Source organism: Sturnus vulgaris, chromosome 26 (assembly GCF_052056855.1).
Source record: "Sturnus vulgaris isolate bStuVul1 chromosome 26, bStuVul1.hap1, whole genome shotgun sequence".
Lineage (NCBI taxonomy): Eukaryota > Metazoa > Chordata > Aves > Passeriformes > Sturnidae > Sturnus > Sturnus vulgaris.
In genome coordinates, this window is record NC_142268.1 from 2,713,366 (window position 1) to 2,733,240 (window position 19,875).

Here is a 19,875-nt window from a genome sequence, read left to right on the forward strand (position 1 = left end):
GTGGGGCTTAGTGCCCTGTCCCCAAATCCCTGTGCTGCCGTCACCCTGCTGCAGCTGGTCCTGTGCCCGGGGGGCTGCCCTTGGCCCCGACCCATGGGACTCGCTGATGCCCCGATGCACCAACGTGCCAACACACCCATGTGCCGGTGCTTTAATACACCAGCACGGTGGTGTGGCCGTGCAGCCACAGACCTTGCTTCAGGCACTTTCTGCCCCTCCATGAACGCAGCTACGACACTAAGGAGCCCTGAATCTTCAGAGAGAACCTGGATGTCTGGCTCTGCCCCAACCCTGTTAGCCCCAGAGGAAAGGTATGGCTAAGGAGTCCTGAGTCAACGTGCCAGGAGCAGCCTGGGCTCTCCTGTCACACCATGCGGCCTCCCCACCGATAACCCTGTGTTTGCACAGGCGGTGCCCTCGCTGCCACAGCGGCCCTGGCACTGCTGGTCCCAGCTCCTCAAAGCAGGGCAGCTCCCGTCCTGGGGACATGTGACCCAGTGCCTGGTCTGGATACCTCTGGCACCTGCCAGGATAAAGGCAGGACTGTGGCTCACTGTCCCTGGTGCCCTTGGTGCCTGGATCTGGCTGGATCCCAGTGGAGTGGGTGGCATTGCCCGTGCCCAGAACTGCCCTCCCTCCTGGCACGGGATGTCAGAGCCAAGCTGGCAGTGCTGTGCCAGGACACTCAGCCCTGCACTGCACCGGCAGCTGGGGTGGGACATCCCTGTCCTCGTCCTCTCTGTCCCCACTGAAGCCCACTCCTACCAGGAAGCCCCTTCCAGCCTTACTGCTGCCCGAGCACGGCACAGAGAGACCCCAGCTCGCCCCAGCTTGGGGTGCTGGGGGTCCCACTTACCCCCGTGAGCGCCTTGGTGCTCCGTTCCTGCTCAGGGCTGGCACTGGCTGGCCTGGGGACACTGGTGTGCTGTGGCTGCCAGGCTGTTCTGCGTTTCCGGGCAGGTGAGCAGAGCCTGTTTTACCGTGGGGCTGAGCCAAAGTCCACAGGTGATGCCAAGGAGCCAGGAGCTCTCCACGCCCGCCGCAGGGCGTGTGCTGGCACCTGTGCTGGCACCGGGAAGGGTTGAGGCCCCACTGCCCCAGGAGAGAGCCCTAGAATCCTGGCCCTGGGCAGAAGCAGGGTCTGCACCAGCCTGGGCATGGACAGAGACCCATGACGACGTGGTAATGAGACCTTGGGGCATCCAGGAAACTGGGCTGCCATGTCCCCTTTACCTGGGCAGCATCACCCCTCATCCCTTTCCTCCCAGCATCCTGGGTGCCACATACCCCTTTCTCCCCTTATCCTCTGCCCATACAACGAAGGAACAGCAGAGCCCATCCCTAACATCCCCATCCCAAACCTTCCATCCCCATCCTCCCAGGATCCCCAGCCCAGCCTCCTCCCACCCACTGGTGGCTCCAGGCTGGTTGTTCACACAATTTATTTGCTCAGTTTGGGTGTTTTACAAACAACGGGGTGGGGTGGGGTGGGGAGGGATGGGATGGGGAAGGGAATTCAAACGGCTTCGGCACAAGTGAAAAGCTCAGGGGCACGGGAAGTGCACTTCAGCAGAGCCGGGCAGGGGACAGGGGGGCTGTGGGATGGGGACGATGCCGGGCCCACCACCCACTCCTCTCACACCCCAGCCCTACCCGGGGGCCTGGTCCTGTTCCCCACTGCCCCAGGGGCTGGATTGGGCTCAGGGTCAAAGCCAACCGAGGGGCAGGGATGCCAAGGGCGGGAGTGAGCCCCAGCTTGTGGCTGGGAGATTGCAGGGCTCAGGGTGGGATGGGGTGGGTGGTGTTGGCCCCTGATGTGGGGTGGCAAGAGGTGACATTCCCCCCAGGACTATGGGGGCAGATGCCCTGTGGCACCCAGCCCGTGCCCTGCTCTGCAGCAATGGGGCTCCAGTGATGCCCAGCAGTGGATGGGGCAGGACAGGTCCCCCCTTCCCCTGGCAGTGCCCTCCTAAAGCCCCCCCTTCTCCAGCCCTGCCTCTCCCAGATGCTGTGGGTGCCTAGCTGGGGCTCAGGACAGGAGTGGCACCATGATCCCTCCCCTCCTCAGCCCTGCAATGACTCTACTGGGGGGAAAACTGCAGCCTGAGTGGTAACTGGGGGACAACTGGGATGTCATGGGGACAGGGGGGTGTCACTGCTCACACAAGGGGAATGTGGGGAAAGGAAGGCCCATCCTTGGGGGAGCTGAGCCCCATCCCTGGATGCTTGACCACCGATGTCCTGGTGGGCTGGGCAGCATGGATGCTGCTCCACACATGCTTTGGGGGATCCCTGGGGACCTGCCAGCCTCACAGCAGAAGGAACCCTCTCACACTCGAACAAGGATCCCTCGCTAGTGGCTGCAGCCTGCCCAAAGCTCCTGGACAAGTATCTGAGCACTGCCAGCCCAGCTTATGGGCAGCTGATTTGGGCACTGGGGACCAAAAACCACGGGGTCCCCCCGCCTGCCCCAGCTGGTCTCAGTGGGGAGAAAACGCTGGTGCTGGTGGTGAAATCCCCACTGAAGGGCTGGGGTGCAAGGTGGGGCAGCAGGGAGGTTGCCTTCTGTGGGACACCAGACCCCTGGCAGCTCCCAGTGCCAGTACTGGGGTGAACTGGGCTGCCCCACTCCCCTGGGGGACCCAATGCTGCAGTCTGGGACCCCAGAACGTGGCTCTGCAAAGCTGCTGCTGCTGGGTGGCAGAGGCAGGAAGGGGACAGGATGCTGGGCCACTCTCCTGCTGCCATGAGGAAACATGGGACCTCCACCCCATTCCTCCCCAACAAGGCTGGGCTCCCCCAGGTTCCCCTTCCCTAGCTGGCATTGCTCCAGGAGGACACAGCACAGTTCAGCCTCCTCGGCTGGCAGAGCCCAGTGGCACCAGCCAGCAGCTGAGACAGAGGAATGGCTGTTACTGCCAGCACCAGAGTGAGGAGCTCCAACATGTGGAGCTGAGCCCGGGAGGAGCCTGGGGACAGGCTGGGTTAACCCTGCAGGAGCCTTGGTGGCCCTGGCCATTACCACAGCTGAGTATCAGGGAGGGGACGCTGCCCTCAGTGCCCTTCCCTTGCCTGGACACACTCTGTCCTCGAGGGCTTGGGGAGCCCGGGACCACAGGGACGAGGACATGAAATGGAGCAGAGATGTCCATGGGCAGCCAGCGGGGACCAGACCTAGGCCTTTCCCCACTGGAGAAGTGGATGATGGAGGCACAGAGGGAGGGGCTGGCACAGGGCTGGGTCCGATGCCCACCGTGGGCTGAGCCAAGAGTGGGTCCCGCTGGTGGCGGCTCCCGGGGAGTCATCTACGGACACAGTGTCGTCCTCCGACCCCCTGCCCGGCCGCTCCATCTTCCGACGGCGGGTGGGACAATGTCGGTGACAGAGGGAAAGGCCCCGGTGCCGGTGGCAGGTGGGGATGAGGCCGGGCTGTGATGGGGTGGACGCACTGTGGGGCGAGGGGGGTCACTAATAAATACCACAGGCAGCGCTGGTGGGGGGCGGCACGGGGCTGGCATCGGGCAGATGGGGCGAGCGTTGCCAGCTCACTGCTGCTGCCCGCTGCGGCCCCATTGGCACCATGTTGGATCTCCCCGGTTCTGCAGAAAGAGGGTTCTGTGTCCGGTGGGGGGGAAGCCCGGTGTGCCGGGCCTGGCGAGCAGGGGCCGGGGCGGAGGGGGCGCGGCGGGGGCTCACATCACCGTGCAGCACTTGCAGCGCTGCTTCTTCACATCTGTCTCCTGCTCGGCCTCCTTGGCATCTGTGGCGTTGGCACCTGGCTTCTGCCCGCCCGCACCCTCCTCGCCCAGCGGCTGGGCAGCCGCCGGCTCCAGCGCGGTGCCGTTGGGTGGGGTGTGGTCCTTGTGTGCCGGCTCCGGCTTGCTCTCGGCATCCTCAATCACCACCAGCTCTGCCTTGATGGTGCCCTCCAGCCCCAGCACCTTCTTGGTCTCGTTCTCATCCTCCACGTTCTGGTAGCCCATGAAGATCATGGTGACGGGTTGCTCCTGGCTGGCCTCTGTCCCCTCGCCCGGTGGCACCTTGGCTTGCAGCCCCGTGATCTCCCGCCGTGGCGTCGGTTTCTGACTCCCCGGGGCGCTGCCACCCCCCTTGCCAGCCTTGGCTGGAGTCTGGCGCCCGCCAGCTTCACTCAGGGTGGCCTCGTCCGCCTTGTGCAGGAGCTCATCGACCTCGGAGGAGCTGAGGGGGTGGGCCCCGTTCTGCAGGGTCCCGTCCTCGGCGCTCACCGCATGCACCACTGTGGGGACAAGAGGAGGGAGGGTGAGGAGGGCTCGGGATGGGGGCACAAGATGACCTGGGAGAGCTCCTGCTGGCGTGACCCATTCAGCCCCAGCTCATGTGTGGTCGGGGAGCAGCCCCTTCCCCTCTCCAAAGGTCATACCACTGAGGCTGGGACTCCCACAGCATCCCAACCCTCCCCTCAGCAGAGCTGCTGCCAGACCCTCCCTCATCACCTGGCTCCTGCCCAGCACCAGCCAGGGAGACCGAAATAAAAGCCCAATGGAAGGAGGTGTTCCCGAAGCCTCAGGCTCAGCGAGCCTGCGGGAGCCACGGATCTTTGCCAGGCCACTGACAGCCGGCCAAGCTGCCCGTGGCAGGACAGCGTCTGCTGGCACCCGGCTCGGCCAGGGCTGACGTGACACTGTGCAGCAGGTCACCACTGCCACCTCTGAGACCCCAGTGATGCTCAGCAGTTGCTGCCCCACTGTGTTCCCACCACCTCCTGCCACATCCACCAGGACCATTGCACCTGGTGGCCCCGTGCCCGGTGGGGATGGGGCTCTTCCCCCCGGTGTGCTGTGCCGGCTGCTCGTGGCACTGGAGGCAGAGATGGAGTCATGGCCAGAGCGGCCAAAGGGTTGTTGCATTTTCCACCTGACCTGGGGCATGACGTGATAGTCAATGTGACTGCCTCAGTGGGCAGCCAGTGAGTGAGGGCCAGTGACCAGCCTGGCAGGGCCAGCACAGCCATGGCCACACGGAGGGGGTTGAATGGGAGCACTGCTCTGTGTTTTCCTTGGAGAGGCAGTCAGAGCACTCAGCCACCAGAGTTCCCAGTAGGATACCCCGCTTCCACAGCTGGTCCTTGCCACCACGACGGTCCCTTGGGTTTCATGAGGTTCTCTGGACTGGGCTCACAGATGTTCCCAAAAGCCGGGGCTGCAGACAGGGACCAGTCCCTAGTGCTGCATTTCTACCACATCCATCAGCCATGCTCCCTGATGCCAGCCTGTGGGACAGGCCAACATGGTGCTAGCGCACGTTCCCTGCCCACAGGACAGGCTCTTGAGTCTTGGACACAACAGATCCTCTTCTCTGCTCTCCAGCAGTGCAGGGTCGTGATGTGCAAACCCAGATGGGCCAGCCCATCTGGACCATCCATACTACGCTGCCACGACGATCCTGTGATCCACTGGACAGGAGTCAGTGAGGGATTGCCCTCACAGAGCTGGTAAAGCTGTCAGGAGCAGCCCTTGCACTTCCTCACCCTGCTGGGTGCCTGCTGGGATGTTTGGGTGGCCGCTCCCTCGTCCCCTGCTACCGGCCAGCGGCATGGGCTGGCCCGTACCTTTCAGCTCATCCTCGTACACTTTGACCCCCTGCAGACAGTGGTTCTGGGGGAGCATGGTGGTGCTGGACAGGACCTTGGTCTCCCCAGTCACTCTGTCCTTCTCCACTGTGATCTCCACCGAGTACATGGCTGGGACACAAAGAGGACAGCGCAGGTTATGGTGGCCCTGGCCCTCCCCGGCCCTTGCTCTGCGGCTGGCGCTGGGACGGCGTGTGGCACTGCGGTGCTCAGCAGGGCTCAGCAGAGCTCAGCAGGGTTCAGTGGTGCTCAGCAGGGCTCAGCAGAGCTCAGCAGGGTTCAGTGGTGCTCAGCAGGGCTCAGCAGTGTTAGCAAGGCGGCAGCGAGGAGCGGTGAATGGCAGAGGCGGGTATGACATCCCTGGCACATCTCTCCTATTGGGACCCGTGTCCATCCTGGTGCTGCTGGCATCACCTTACCTCCATGGCTGCTGTGGTTCTTCGGCTGAGCCACGTCTGTCTGTCCAGCCAGTGAGCCAGTGCTGGCTGTGGGGCCTGGGCTGGGAGCCAGGTTCATGCTCAAGGAGGTGCAACCCACACTGAGGGTGCTGGCACTGGGACAGCCCCTCTGCCCCCATGGGATGGGTGATTCTTGGCATCTCTCCTTCCACTCCTGGCCAGTCCCTGCTAGCAGCGGGGTCCCCTCAGCCCTGTGCATGGTGCTTAGCTCCAAAGATCCCAAGTCAGGCTCTGCCCCATGCTGGTGCCATGGTCTGGTCTGAGCCACTGCCCCAAACCAGAGCAAACCCCTCCAGCAGCAGAGCTGGCTGCAGCCCCCCCAGCTCAGGCAGCGTGGCCCCTGTGGTTGGCACTCTTCTGCCTCGCCCCTGCGCAAAGAAGCTGCAAACAGAGCAGGAAGGATGAAACTGGAGCAGAGACATGAAATAGGGCTGAGCTGGAAGGGCCCTGAACCAACCGTGGGGTGGAAGCAAAACCAAACCCTGTGATTGCAATGACGGATGTTCTCTGCCCTGGGCTTGGAAAGGCATCGAGCGGCACGGCGGGGAGCGGCTGCAGTGGCAGCGAGCCGAGGGCAGTGCAGAGGGGAGGGGGAAGCAGCCTGGAAGGAGCACTCCTCCCAGGGCAGTGGGCACCTACCCGCCTTCATCATGTCACTGCCTTCCACTGCCTTCATGGGGCTGCTGGAGACCCTCTTGTCAGCTGGAGATGGAGAGACGACTGCCTGAGCCCAAATGATCGTCCCGTGTGCCCATGGGTCTGGCCCCAGGAAGGGCAGCCTGTCCCCCTATGGCTGGCACCTGGGACAGGCTCCCCTGTCACAGGGCACCACTGCCCAGGAGGGGACATGGGGACAGGGCTCTTTTCTCTTGGCTCTCCCCACCCATCTGGCCCCAGCCTCGGGGCAGCAGGAGGGGATGGTTGGTGCTGAACCACGGCTGAGGGGAATCAGGATTCACCTACCCTTAACTGTGCCCAGTGGACTCTGCAAAACAGAAGGGAGAGGTTATAGAAGCTTCTGGACCTGCCACCTGCATACCCACACCCATACACCCACCCATCCCCACCAGGGCCGGGGACCCCGACCCCACTGGTGGCAGCCGTGCCCATGGCCAGCAGTCGTGCCCACCTTCTGCGCATTGGGGACAGCCTGAGCCTTCTCCTCCTTGGCTGCTGCCTCTGCCAGGTTCTCCTTGGTCGAAGCCACAGAGCTGCTGTTCTCCAGCGTCTCCAGCTCCTTCTCCAGCCTGCAGGGAGAGTCAGGGCTGAGAGGCCAAGGGGAGTGTGGGACAGGTAACTGTGGTGCAGGCAGCCACAGCAGACCCGTGAACACAGGCCAGCAACACAGTGCAGGAGAGAGGGGAGACACAAATTGTTCCCTGGGCTCACAAGGTGCAGGGACAGACTCTGGCACGGCTGTCACTGTCTCTTTGTAGGGGAAAAGCCGATGGGTTCAGCACCAAGTGGCTGGCAGAGACCCCGCCACGGGCACTGGGCAGGGGGACCGACCCCTGCACACTTGTGGTCCCTCACTTGGTGGCCAGACCGAGGCCGCTCCATCATCATTCTGCTCCTGCACGTGTCCCTTGAAACCTGGTTGAGCTTTCCACGAGGGCAACCTGCTATTGTCAGCCAGCAGCTTGGCAGCACAGCCCCGCTGGGATGTAGCAGAGATCCGAGGAGTCCCCGTGGATTGTTTCGGCGGCAGCTGCCCCCGGCAGAGCTCCCCCGGGCTCCTCGCACGGCGCCGGCGAGGAATGCACCGCGCCATTAGCCGGACACAAAGGCCCCTTCGTGCCTGACCCCTCTCTGCACCGATGCTCGGTAATTAGCGGCACCACCGTGACTGATTGCATTCCTGCTGCGCTGCCGGGACACCTCCGAGCCGGGGCTCCGGGCCCCCGCCTGCGGCTGCCCAGGGACAAGGGGGCTGGGCAGGGGCTGAGCCATCTCTCTTCTCAACCTCCCCACCCCTTCCCAAGGGCTGGGCCACCAGGACAGAAGCCTGTGGGAGCCAGCACTCTGCCGTCAAGGATGCTGGGCACCGAGCAGCACTCCCGAGGGCCCCCACCCTATAGGCTCCCACTGATACAGGACGCAGAGGCAGAGCGCAGCTGGGGATGCTCAGAGGGGCCGCAGGGCTGGGCAGGCTCTAGGTCTGGCTGCAGCCCTACAAAAGCTGGCAAGAACCTAGCCAGGGTCCAGGGTGAGCCCCAGCAGCGCCAAGCTTAGTGTACCCTGCCTTATGCCCAGCCATAGGATCCAGCTGAATCTCAGCACCCACCTGCCCAGGGGGTCTCTGGAGGGACATGGGTGCTCTCTGACTACACCCCAACATCTGGCCCCGTTACCTCTGGATGGTTTCCTCCAGCTCCTTGGTCTTCACCTCATCCTCCTGCATCTGTTTCTTCATGGCCTCTTCCTCCTCGGAGGCAGAAGCTGGGGCCCCCTCCAGGAGCCATCTCTCCCTCAGAGCCTTGGACTGAGGAGCAGAAGGGGGTCACTGTTCTGCCCTCCCCAGCCGGGGTCTCCGCGGCGCAGAGGCAGCCTGGGGGTCCCGGGGGATCCTCACCTTGAGATGCTGCAGCTGCCGCCTGTCATCCTCGAGCTGCCGCCTTTTGTTCTCGATCTCCGTCTGACGCTTCCGCTTCTCCTGGAGGGACGGGAGCGGCGGAGCCGGGGTCGGTGCGGGGAGGGGGTGGGAGACGGGCATGGCCGGGCAGGGAGGAACGAGGCCAAGGGGCTGCCCTCGGGGACAGGGATTTGCGGGACCAGCCTTGGGAACACCTCACGGCAAGCTTGGTAACACGTCCCCACCCTCTGGGACAAACTGAGGCATTGAAGGTGTAAAGAAATCGGGGCAAAGCCTGGGCTCTGTTCACCATCTCAAAATGTCACCTTCCCCTCTGCCGGCCCCACTGAGAGAGCTGCCAGAGCGGGGAGGAACAGCCCCCGCAGCCTCTACCTCGTCCCCCCCTCCCCGCCACCCGTCCTGGGGCTGCTCCAGATCATTTCAGCAGAGTCAGACCCAGCCCGGACGCGTCACCCGTCGCTTTCTCCTCTGGTCCAGAACAATTTGCCCTTTGTGCGGCAGAGATCGGCTGGTTGCCGGCTGGGCTGGGCAGTGGGGCTGCCATGGGGCAGCAGTGGGTTCAACCAGCCCCGTGCCCTGCTCTGTGCTGGGAGGGGTTGCTCAGGAGGGCCCCCAGCTGCTCACTAATTAATGTAATTATTAGTGCCCATGATGGGCATGGCTGGAGAGCACCATCCTCAGCCCTTCCTGGGGAAGGGGGGGAGGAGGGAATCATCACTCATTTCCCTCACTTGGGGCTCGTCAAGGCACTGCTTCGTTAATTAAACCTCCCAGCTGCCTGTTGCTTGCTCTGTCCCTGTTTCAACCGTGCAGCCAAGCCATTCTGGCTCTGACACCCCAGGAAGAGCCCCCACAGGGACACACAGGCATGGGCCATTCTGAGTCCTTGTTCAGCTGCTGGACACCCCTGGTCTGTGGCCGAGCACCTGCACCAGCTCTCCTGCACCTGCACCCTCCTCCCCACTGGTGTCTGCCCCGTGTGCTGCAGGTGATGATTTGGGGACATGGGGACATGGGGACGCTGGCCTGAGCAGGGACTCACCGCGATGGCCTGCAGCCTCTCCTGCTGAAGGGTGCTGGCCTCCACGACCCTGCAGAGAGCAGAGAGCAGTTGTGAGGAGTGACACCAGTGGCAGGTGACTGGGACAGTGTGCAACCAGCAAACCAGACACTGTGGTACACGGACAAAGGCTGAGCCCTTCCCTTCTACCGGCTGTTTTCTCCTCACTACCCTGAAGCCAAGCACCCATCACTGGCTCCTCCAGGCACCCCTTGGCCCCTGTCCTGCCCAAATCCCCCGGGGCAGGTGCCTTGCCCAGCACCTGGAGGACTCATCTCATGCAGACCCACTCCTGCCGTGGCGCAGATGGAAACCGTGACCACGGAGGGGCTGGAGCAGGACTCTTCTGGCTGCCCTGCGTTCCAATCTGGCTCACACTTTCCATTCCAAGCCCGTTTCTTGGCTGCTGACACCTTTCCCGGACAGTGACCTTTCCGGGCTGCGCACAGAGGCACACGCACTCACATGTGCACAGACGCACAGGCAGACACACTGACACACTCAGACACACGCATGACAACAGGCTCTGCTCCTGATGACGTTTGTGTTTGGGCCCAGCACCTGCCTCTGCAGCACGAGCTGCCATAGCCGTGCTGGGGATGCTGCTGGTGGCAGCTGCCTCTCTGGCCTGGCACAGCTCTCCCAGGTACACTGGAGTGCTGCAAGGAGGGATTATCCCCCATCCCCTCAGCCACCTGCCCACGTACCCGCCTTCCTGTGTCCCCATGGTGTGGTGAGCCAGGCCGGTCCAACCAGCAGCACAGCCCCCGGGGTCTGGTAAGAGCCCCCACGCCACGGAGCACCAGGTGCAGGTTCCGTGCCGGGAGCCACAGAGGGGCTGGGGTGGCTGGCGGGGCCGGCTGGGACCAGGATGCTCCAGCACGACAGGAGCCTCTGGCTGCTCGCCAGACGGTGCTAACGAAGTGCTGGGCTGTGGCAGTAATTAGGGTGGGAGGCACTGAGGTATTGTCAGGCAATGGATCATCTCAGCTTGCTTCCTAGAGCAAGGGACAGAGAGGTGGACTCCGTGCTCCGAGGAAGGGGGTTTGACGAAGATGGTTTTACACACAGGGTGGGCTCGGGGTGCGGAGCCCCACATATGACACCCTGGGCTCTCACATGCCAGCCATGTCTGTGCCCTCACACAGGCTCCCCACAGGCTTTCCCACGACTCTACAGGGAGAGAGGAGCCCCTGCCCCCGCCTGCTCCCTCCTCGAAGCCAGCAATTAACTGGGAGCTGCTCAGAGTCGCCGTCCTCCCCTCACCCCACACCCTGGGGATCCCTGCGATGCGCAAAATCCGGGCCAGGAAAACAAACGGGGAAGGTGTCGCTTTTGTGGTGGTTATTTTCGTGCTGTTTGCTGCGACGCTGTGGCTGTTTCACCAGCGCAGGCGCACGGCACTGCTCTCACACCCGTGTATCCTGTGTGTCCCGTGTGTCCCCCACCAGCCCCACAGCTCCAGGGCTGCCCATCATCATGGGCTTCCTCTTGGTCTGGGGCCACAAGTCCCCTCAGTCCAGCTCTTGGCACCCCACACTCACAGGGTGTTGAACTGGGCCCTGTTTCTCTCCTGGATCTTTCCCTGTTCGATGGATCCAAACTTTTACAGCATTCCTGAAACATTCTGTTCTGCTTTTCCTCCCTCCTCCATCCTCTTTATTTTCCATTATTTGCTACAGTCTCCACATTCCCAGGTCAGACGCCAGGAATCTTCCTGGCCCAGGGAGAGACGCAAAACAGGCTGGATGCCCCTCTCAGGCTGGATGCAATCTCTCAGCCTGTTTAGACCCTGTCCTGGGGGCTCTGATCCATCGAGGGGGGCTGAGCAGGGACCACCCTGGCACCCCCAATCCCTGCCTTCTGGGAGAAGGCGCTGAGGTGGAGGCACGCTCCCCAAAAGCCCCATCCTGCCTGCCATGACCTGTCTCTGGGGTCGGTGTGATGGGGCCCCGCTGCTGCCGGCCCTTGTGACTGATGAAGGCGGTTCCCTGGCAATGGTTCCCTGGCAACAGTGCCATGGCAACGGCGCTATGGCAACGGGCGAGTGCCGAGGGGATGTGGGGGGATACTCCAGGGGATATGGGGGGATACAGAGAGACCACGGGGCCCCCCGGGACTGGGATGCCCTCCCCAGGCCTGGCCCCTCGGCAGCACTTGGGCCAAAGCCGTGGCATCACTGGGGCCTTCTTAGGGGATCTGGTGATCCCAATCCATCCTGGGTGCCAGGAAGGTGATGCCGGGGCTACTGAGCTCCTCAGGAGCCACCAGCCCAGACAAGGAGCTGGGAGAAGGAGCAGGGACATGGGGGATGATGCCCTGGGAGCTCCCAGCAGCAGTTCCCAGGCCCGAGGCTGGACCCACACAAACGTGTGAGCACACGCACACCCGTGCATGCACCCGCGCTCTCCCTTGGCTCTCCAGCTCTTTCCAGCCCTGCTGATGCTGCCGTTTCCCACCATCACAAGGGAAGCCCGTGACCTTTTGTCTCCTCCCGCCTGACATGAAACAATAATGTTTATTTGCCTTCCTCTGTTTTTTCCCATTAGCTCATCCAAATGTGTGAAGAGCCGTTTCAAGCTGCTCCTTTGGTCCCCTGACCTCCCCTCCCTCTCCACCCACTCAGCTCCAAGCTAGGGGAACACAGGAGAGCGCCCTGCATGGCCACCACCCCTGTATAGGCCCAGGGTCTGTGGTAAAGGCAGCAATGGAGGGATCAGCGCTGATTTCCAGCACCATTCCCATGCCAGGAGCCGGCCCCTTGGCCGGGCCCGGAGTGACGCGGCCGTGGAGAGGCTGCAAAGCTCTGTCACAAAGCCATTAACAGCGGGGCCGGGATCGAACGCCCCCGATGGCAGGCGCGGGAGGGAAGGGAAGGGAGGGGAGGGGGCTGCAGCCGCCCGGGGGCCGCCATGCATCGACCATGAAGGCAAATGCATCAGTGGCAGCGGTTCGGGCAATGATGGCCAGAAATCCGTGTGCCCAGCCCAGGGACCTGGTACAGGAGTGCTGCTCCTGCCCTGCCCCACAGTGTGGCTGCCTCCTCCCGCTGCTGCTGCATCACCCCAGTCCGCATCCCACTCCTTCCAGCTGCCTTCCCCGCGCTCCCACTGCCTGCGCAGCCCCAGCCATCGCCGCTGCCCGGGGAGGGGACAGGGACAGAGGGAGGCGGGGGGAGGAGATGGCAGCCCCAGGCTCCCGAAAACGCAGATGCATTAGAGCAAGCGGAGCTGCCTGATTGATTCTCCGGGCTGAGACGTGGGCTGGGAGTGCCAGGAGAAAATGGATCCCATGAATATTTGATGAACGGAGGCTTGGGGAGGGAGTTTGATTGGAAAATTACAGATCTTTCAAACAATGGTTCAAGTGCCCTCCAAACCTTTGGGTTTCCAGCTCCTTTCCAGTTAGAGGAGCAAGACTTCACCAGGAAACTCCCCCCCAGAATTCATGAATGAGAGTGGAGCTGGCCGCTCCCCACCCCCAGAAGCACTGGCCGGCCAGGACAGGCAATCCTGGCACTGGCCAGGATATGGCACCTGTCTCCTGTCACCAGCCAGGATGTGGCACCTGTCTCCTGTTACCAGCCATCCCTGGGTTCCTGTTCTCGTGCGGCGGCGTGGCTTTCCCACAGCAATGCCGTGAGCACAGGCACACAAGATGTTCCAAGGAGCCAGCAGGAATGTGAATCCAGGCACAGGCACCCGTGTGAGCCCTGACACCCATGGGGAGCTGAGTCCTCAGTGCCAAGCCCAGGGGCTGGGCCCAACCCACGTCCAGCCATGCTCCATCAGGAAACACCTGTCTGGGGCAGGATCCACCCGGCTCCTCTCCCTCCTCCGGGCTCATCCTCGCCCCTGACAGTGGCTCCTGTCTGGGACCTGGGGGCTGCTTGTCTCCGGATGGAGTGAAGAGACTCAGGAATCTGGGCTGTGCCTCCAGCCCCAGTCCTGGCGCCTCTGCTCAACCCTGTCCCAGGGCACAGCACTTCCTCAGCTTTCCTTCTGGAACCCCAGCTCAGCTCCCTGCACAACTCCCAGCATAGCTACAGCACATGAACCCCCATTCCCCTCGGGAAAGGGGCTGTTTCTGGCCAGGAAGCAGGAATGCCAACACCAGCACTTCCCAGGAAACCTGTTCCAGTTCCTCTCAGCAAGGCAGGTCCAGCTGAGAGGCCCTGTCATGGAGCTGAGCTCTGAACCCCATGATCTGCCAGCCCCAAGCAGGGCTGGGTGCTGTTGTGGGGTCGTCTGTGGTGGAGCCTTATGGCCTCCTCTGGGAGAGGTGGAAGGGTGACAGTGCTGCTCCTCTGGCTGCACACAGGGACAGGACAGACCTGACCCCTTCTGGTTCCTTGCACGTGGCCAGGAGACAGTGGGTTCTGGCTTGGGTTTCACTTCTCCCTGGATGCTAGCAGAGAGCAAGGTCTTGAGTCCCTTCCCGAAGGACTCATGGGTTATTTCTCAGCAATAAATCTCCCTCCTTCCCCTGGGTACGACTGTCAGCTTCAGATCAGGGCTGGGAAGGCAGGACTAGGAGAGCCCTTGCTCCAAGGAGACCCTCAAAGCCAAGGAGAAAGAGGCAACTGAGACAAACAACCAGAGCAGCCAGATGTGAGATGCAGGATCTCCAGCTGCTCACGAGCACTGATAGCAGCGGGAGCAGAGGGCAGAAGAGCAGCTCCACTGGGACCAGCACAGCCTTTACCAGAGTTGGAAAGTTTCTGCCAAACCTCCCTGGGCACCAGTGAATTGTGGCAGCCAGGATCCTCCTCCAGCTAATGCCCGTGCCAAGGCAAAGCTGGAGCCAGGGCAAAGGCAGCAGTGCCCGCCCCAACACCCGTTGGCTGCCACAGAGCCAGGCCAACAGCAGGGCAGCACCTTGCCATGTCCCCAGCTGCCCTGGGGCCCTCCTAATCCTCCAGCCCCACGGCCACACTCTGGAGCTGAGTGGCTGGAGGGGTCGTGTTGTTTTGCTTTGTGGCTGTGCCTCACCCCCCCCGGGGTCACTCGTGGAGTTTCACTTCAAAGAAAGAGACATTGGCAAGTCCAGTGTATGGAGCACCCTTTGAACCCCTCCATGGGCTCTTTGGCCCTTGCTGGGAGGGTTGGTCCAGAGCAGGGTGAATGGCAGCATATGGAGCCCAGGGGCAGGAGCCACCATCCTGTCCAGCACCAACTCCCACCTCAGCCCCAGCCCCAGACGCCTCCTCCCCAGGAGAGCCCAGAAGCTTCTCACCCCCTCCCCAGGGCACGGCACACCCCTGGGCTCTGCCCTTCCCCTGGCTGCTGCCTTTTGGCAAATCAAGCACATTTTCCTCCCCAAAGAGGCTCTTTCCTGCAGGGACTTTGGCGCCGTGAAGCTGCCCGAAGCCCTGGCCCTGCCTCTGGCCCCTCCAGCAGCACGGGGAGCCACTCTGCCTCCCCAGTCCCTCAGCTGCTGCGCTCCAATCTCCAAAACATCCCCACATCCCTGCTGGTGCCCCCAGCTCAGTTCCAGCTCCAAATCAGCCAGAGCCCACCCTGGCCCCAGGACACCCCCGCCTCACCCCTCACCAGTGCCCCACGGCCTCTTGGCGCTCCCAGATGAGACACAGGCAGTGGTGAGAGGGACCTGTTGAGCACCCGTTGTCTCAGCAGCCAGTGGTCAGTGGATCAGTGCAAGGTGAGGTGCCCACGGGGAGCAGAGGGTGGCTGACCCCGAGCTGCCAGGGTGCCCCAGGAACGCCCAGTGCCAAACCCAGGCAGTTGCTGGGGTGTTCACCATGGTGGGGACCAGAGCCACAGGAGGGAAGGAAAGGCCTGGGTGACACAGGGCCAGCACTGGCTTGTAGCACCTCGAGCAGCCCCCTAGCCCTGTACCCTCCTTGGCACCAGCTGCTGGTCCCTAAAGGGGCAAAACCAGCACACGGGTAGGACAGTCTGTGGCCACAAGCCCCTAGTGGCCTCTGCCTGTTCCGTCCTTCCCCCACCCGCCCAGCTCCAAGCTTCCAGCGACCGGTCAGGGCCCCACCGCAGCACACAAAGGATGAGGCCGGGGTCGGAGAGTGTCCGTCTGTCCAGACTTCTCCAGTGGGACCCGGTTCATGAGGATCCCCTGGCCACAGCCGGTTCCTTGGGCAGGGGCTGGGGGTGCAGTGCAGGGAGGGGTCCACAGCTCTTTCCACCCACTCACCCCACCACACGCAGCAGCAACAACAGGTTCAAAACACAAAAATAAACGCCCTCCCCGCCCCCCGCTTCCTGCACCGCTGCCAGCCCCGGCACCCCCCGCACCCTCTGCACCCCCCGCACTCTCTGCACCTCCGCACCCACCCCGGGGCCTCTGCTGCTGCCCCCCAAGCCGGCCCTCCAGCACCCCACGGCGGGGCAGGGACTGGGGAGGGGCCGCACCTGCTGAGCGGCACTGGGGGGAAGGAGGCCCCGGAATCGGGGTCCCGAGCCCCAGAACCGAGGGAATGGGAGCCCCCCCGTATTGGGGTTCTGAGCTCCAGTATCTGACGGGATGTGAGCCCCCAGTTTTGGGGTCACAAGCCCAGGAACGGGGGGGGAATGCGAGCCCCACCCCCGGTTTTGGGGTCCCAAGCCTCAGCATAGGGGGACACAAACCTCTAGGATTGGAGTCCTGAATTCCCAGAATCAGGGGGATGCGAGCCTCCGGTTTTGGGGTGCTGAGTGCTCAGGAGCAGGGGGATATGAGACCCCAGGTTCGGACTCCCCAGCCCCGGCATCGGGGGTGTACGAGCCTCCGGTACGAGCTCCATGAGCCAGCGGAGCGAGCTTCTCACAGCCCCGGTGCGGGGGTCCCGAGCCCCGGCCCCCGCTCCCGGCTCCCCCCCTCCCCGGTACTGCGGTCTCAGCCGGCGGGGCCCGGGGGGGCCGCGGCCCGGTGCCGGGGTCCCGGCGCGGTTCCGGTACTCACTCCATGGTCCCGGCGGCGGCTCCGGCGGGGGCGGGGGACGGCGGAGCGGGGCCGTCGGCCGCCGGCGTCCCGGCACTCAGGGCCCGGCGGGCGGCGGCATCCCCGGCGGGGCTGCGGGATGCGCAGGGATGTCGGGACCGCGCCGGTGCTCCCGCCTCCCTCCCGCACAGCTCCGTCTGCCGGGCGCGCCCCGCCACTGCCGCCGCCCATCATCCGGCCTCGGGGCGCGCCGAGGATTCATCTGCTCCTGGGGGTGCCAGGTGGGTCCTGACTCGCCACCGCCGCCACCCATCACCCGGCCTTGGGGGTTCCCCGGAGCTGTGGCAGGTGCTGGGGGTCCCGAAGCGGGTCCTGGTTGTGCAGTGTCCGGTGCGGAGCTGGTTGGATGGGCTGCATTCACAGCCCCTCCATGAACGCAGCCCCTATCAGTGTGTAACCTCCTCCTGTGAATGCAGGCACTCTGTCCTGCCCCACTCCAGGAACCGCCGACTCTTTGCTCCCCCTTTCCGCTCCCCCATTTCTCAACCCAACGGCCATAATGGGCAAACTGCCACAGGAAGCCCTAAGCCACCGTCCGTTGGGAAATCTGCCTGCTGCCGGGCAAGAATTCTTCACTTGGCCCCAAAACAAGCCTGGCTCTGCAGTGAGGGTCAACATATCCCCCCATCCCCTTGCTCCCCACCCCCTGCACCCCTTTTTGCATTCCAGGGTGATGCAGAACAGAGGGAGGAAACTGCCCCTCTGCCCACAGCATCATCCCGGGGCCACTGGGGCTCTGGAGGGGCTGCAAGAGGAGTCGGATGGTAGCACAGCACAGTTCCTGTGTCACCCACAGCAGTCCCGGGGACACTGCCGACTCTGAGAGATGTCCTGGGGCCCCGCTGCTGCCACCTCCCTGCCGAGAGGGGTTTCATCCCAGTTAGCTCAAGGCACAAGAGGAATCAGGGCTGAGAAACTGCTCTGCTACCCATCTCCCACTCCAGGAGAAACTGCACGGAGCTGCCAGGGCCCCCGACCCCTGAATTGCACAAAGCAGCAACACCCGGAGAGAAGGAAGCAGGAGGGGGAAACCCGCCCCCATTCCAAGGCTCAACCCCCAAAGGGATTTAAGAACCCCCCCCCCCCCGAGCAACCCCAGCTGTGGTGGCAGTGGCCCACTCTATGCCACCATGGTCACAGTTAGGCTCTTCATCCTCAGCCTGGGAGGCTCCATCCTGCTCCCAGCTCTGGCCCCGGCAGGTAATGAGAGAAATGGGGTGCCAGGGCAGATCCCCGGGCTGGGAGATAGGAACCCTGGATTTCCCTGTGGCATAGGGGAAGACAATGATCACCTGCACCCACCAGGCACCCAGGGGAGCCAGATCATCGGGGGAAAGGCAGCAGCACCCCATTCCCGGCCCTTCATCGCCTCCATCCAGATGGACGGGGAGCATGTCTGCGGGGGCTTCCTGGTGTGGCCCAAGTGGGTGATGACAGCTGCCCACTGCCTCATTCCCAGGTGAGCCCTGTCCCACGTGTCCTCTGGACATGGTGCGGCCCCTTCTAACCAATAACCCCAAGGGGTTAAACTGCCCCTTTCCACCTGTGCCCCCCTTGAGTCCCCCGTGGCCATCCCTCCCTCCCCGATGGCTACCAGCCACAGCAGCGCCTTCTCAGCCCCGCCTTGGCCACAGGCGCAGCCCCTCGGTGCGCGTGGTGCTGGGAGCCCACCGGCTGCAGGAGCCCGAGGAGTCCCAGCAGATCTTCAGTGTGGTCGAGTCCATCGCTCACCCACTCTACAACCCCCGTGCCGTGGACAACGACATCCGCCTGCTCCAGGTGAGTCTGCACGGGGCACCCAGCGGCCCGGCAGTGGGGTATCCTACAGCCCTGGGGTGTGAGAGGGAGGCGGGGTGCCCCACAGCCCTGGGGTGTGAGAGGGAGGCGGGGTGCCCCACGGCCCTGGGGTGCGAGAGGGAGGCGGTGTGCCCCACGGCCCTGGGGTGCGAGAGGAAATGGGGTGCCCCATGGCCCCGGGGCACTGGGAGGGAACTGGGGTGTCCACGGCCCCAGAGCACCGGCAGGGAGGATGGGTGCCCCACGGCCCCAGGGCACCGGGAGGAGGTGGGGTGCCCCACGAGGGGCCGAGCCGACACTAGATGTCAGTGCTTCTCCGGAGAAGCAAGACCGCGCCGTGGGGTGTGATGGAGGCACTGAGGACACACCGACCCTGTCCAGGTCAGCGGCTCCCGGGCAGCCGGTCTCTACAGCACAGTGGGACCAGTTCAGAGGGGCTGACAGGGAGGGGCCCAGCCTCTGTAGAGGGAAGGGCAGAACTGGGGGCTCAGCAGGAGCAGTGAGCTGGAGCGCGAGGGAGCACCAGGCAGGAGCAGCTGGGGGGGCTCTGCCCCAGCAGCAAAGCCACCCACGCCCTTGCTACCCACCCAGCTGAACAGGTCAGCCACGCTGAACAAGTACGTGAAGCGGATCCGCCTGCCTTCACCACACATCGACCTGAAGCCCGGCACTGTCTGCTACGTGATGGGCTGGGGGGACACCTCCAACTTTGGAGACCAGCCCACTGAGCTGATGGAGACCAACACCACCATCGTCAAGCGGAGCTTGTGCCGGACGCTGTGGAGAGGCAAGGTCTCGGCCAACATGCTGTGCGGGGCCAGCCGCAACGCCACGCTGCAGGGTGTCTGTGCCGTGAGTGCACCCCTGACCCCGTGCCCCACACTGTCCCCCGCCCCGGGAGATCCTCAGATCTCCCTCCCACCCCCTCATTTTGCAGGGTGACTCCGGGGGACCCCTGGTCTTCAAGGACAAGGTTTATGGCATTGTCTCCTTCTCTGGGGAGAGATGCGGGGACCGCCGGTACCCTGACATCTACACCAAGATCTCCAACTACATTGAGTGGGTGCATCACACTGTGCAAAGGTTCCGCCGTCGGAAAGGGTGGCTGAAGCCCTGGTGTGGCTCAGAGTCCTGGGGGCAGGAGGGCTGTGGGAAGAGGGACTGACATGTCTCACGGGAGGGGAGAAGAGGGAGAGAGGAGAACATATCCTCCAGCTCTGGAGGGGCTGGGAGCTGATGCTCAGGGCTCCTTGACCAAGGTCAGGGCAGGAGCCCGCCTCTGCCCATTGGCAATAACACACTAAGGAGTGTTATGTACCCCCTAGGCTATACTAGAAGCCCCTCGTACATCCTCTCGCAGTGACAGCATTTGCCTTCCTCAATAAACCCTCAGACCCCA

General features: G+C 63.6%; 2 protein-coding genes across 6 annotated transcripts; one reads left to right on the plus strand and one right to left on the minus strand.

The window, feature by feature from the left end:
* The first annotated feature begins 163 nt into the window (after window positions 1-163).
* PRSS57 (serine protease 57) lies at window positions 164-19,875 on the plus strand. 3 transcript variants are annotated; one of them, XM_088179248.1, is made up of 5 exons: window positions 164-311; window positions 17,985-18,138; window positions 18,314-18,458; window positions 19,068-19,328; window positions 19,414-19,875. In XM_088179248.1, the coding sequence occupies exons 2-5, from the start codon at window positions 18,059-18,061 to the stop codon at window positions 19,639-19,641; spliced, it is 714 nt and encodes a 237-aa protein (XP_088035374.1). In that variant the 5' UTR covers window positions 164-311; window positions 17,985-18,058; the 3' UTR covers window positions 19,642-19,875. The 3 variants fall into 3 exon arrangements, with proteins under 3 accessions (XP_088035374.1, XP_014738363.1, XP_088035373.1); XM_014882877.2 differs by lacking the exon at window positions 164-311 and adding an exon at window positions 16,644-16,900; XM_088179247.1 differs by lacking the exon at window positions 164-311 and adding an exon at window positions 17,404-17,879.
* On the minus strand, window positions 1,426-16,725 carry PALM (paralemmin). 3 transcript variants are annotated; one of them, XM_014882926.2, is made up of 9 exons: window positions 16,641-16,725; window positions 9,705-9,753; window positions 8,642-8,722; window positions 8,421-8,551; window positions 7,199-7,316; window positions 7,033-7,054; window positions 6,709-6,771; window positions 5,591-5,722; window positions 1,426-4,258 (listed from the first exon to the last, which is right to left on the minus strand). In XM_014882926.2, the coding sequence occupies exons 1-9, from the start codon at window positions 16,643-16,645 to the stop codon at window positions 3,693-3,695; spliced, it is 1,167 nt and encodes a 388-aa protein (XP_014738412.1). In that variant the 5' UTR covers window positions 16,646-16,725; the 3' UTR covers window positions 1,426-3,692. The 3 variants fall into 3 exon arrangements, with proteins under 3 accessions (XP_014738412.1, XP_088035370.1, XP_088035371.1); XM_088179244.1 differs by lacking the exon at window positions 5,591-5,722 and having other exon boundaries at window positions 16,641-16,724; XM_088179245.1 differs by lacking the exons at window positions 5,591-5,722; window positions 6,709-6,771 and having other exon boundaries at window positions 16,641-16,722.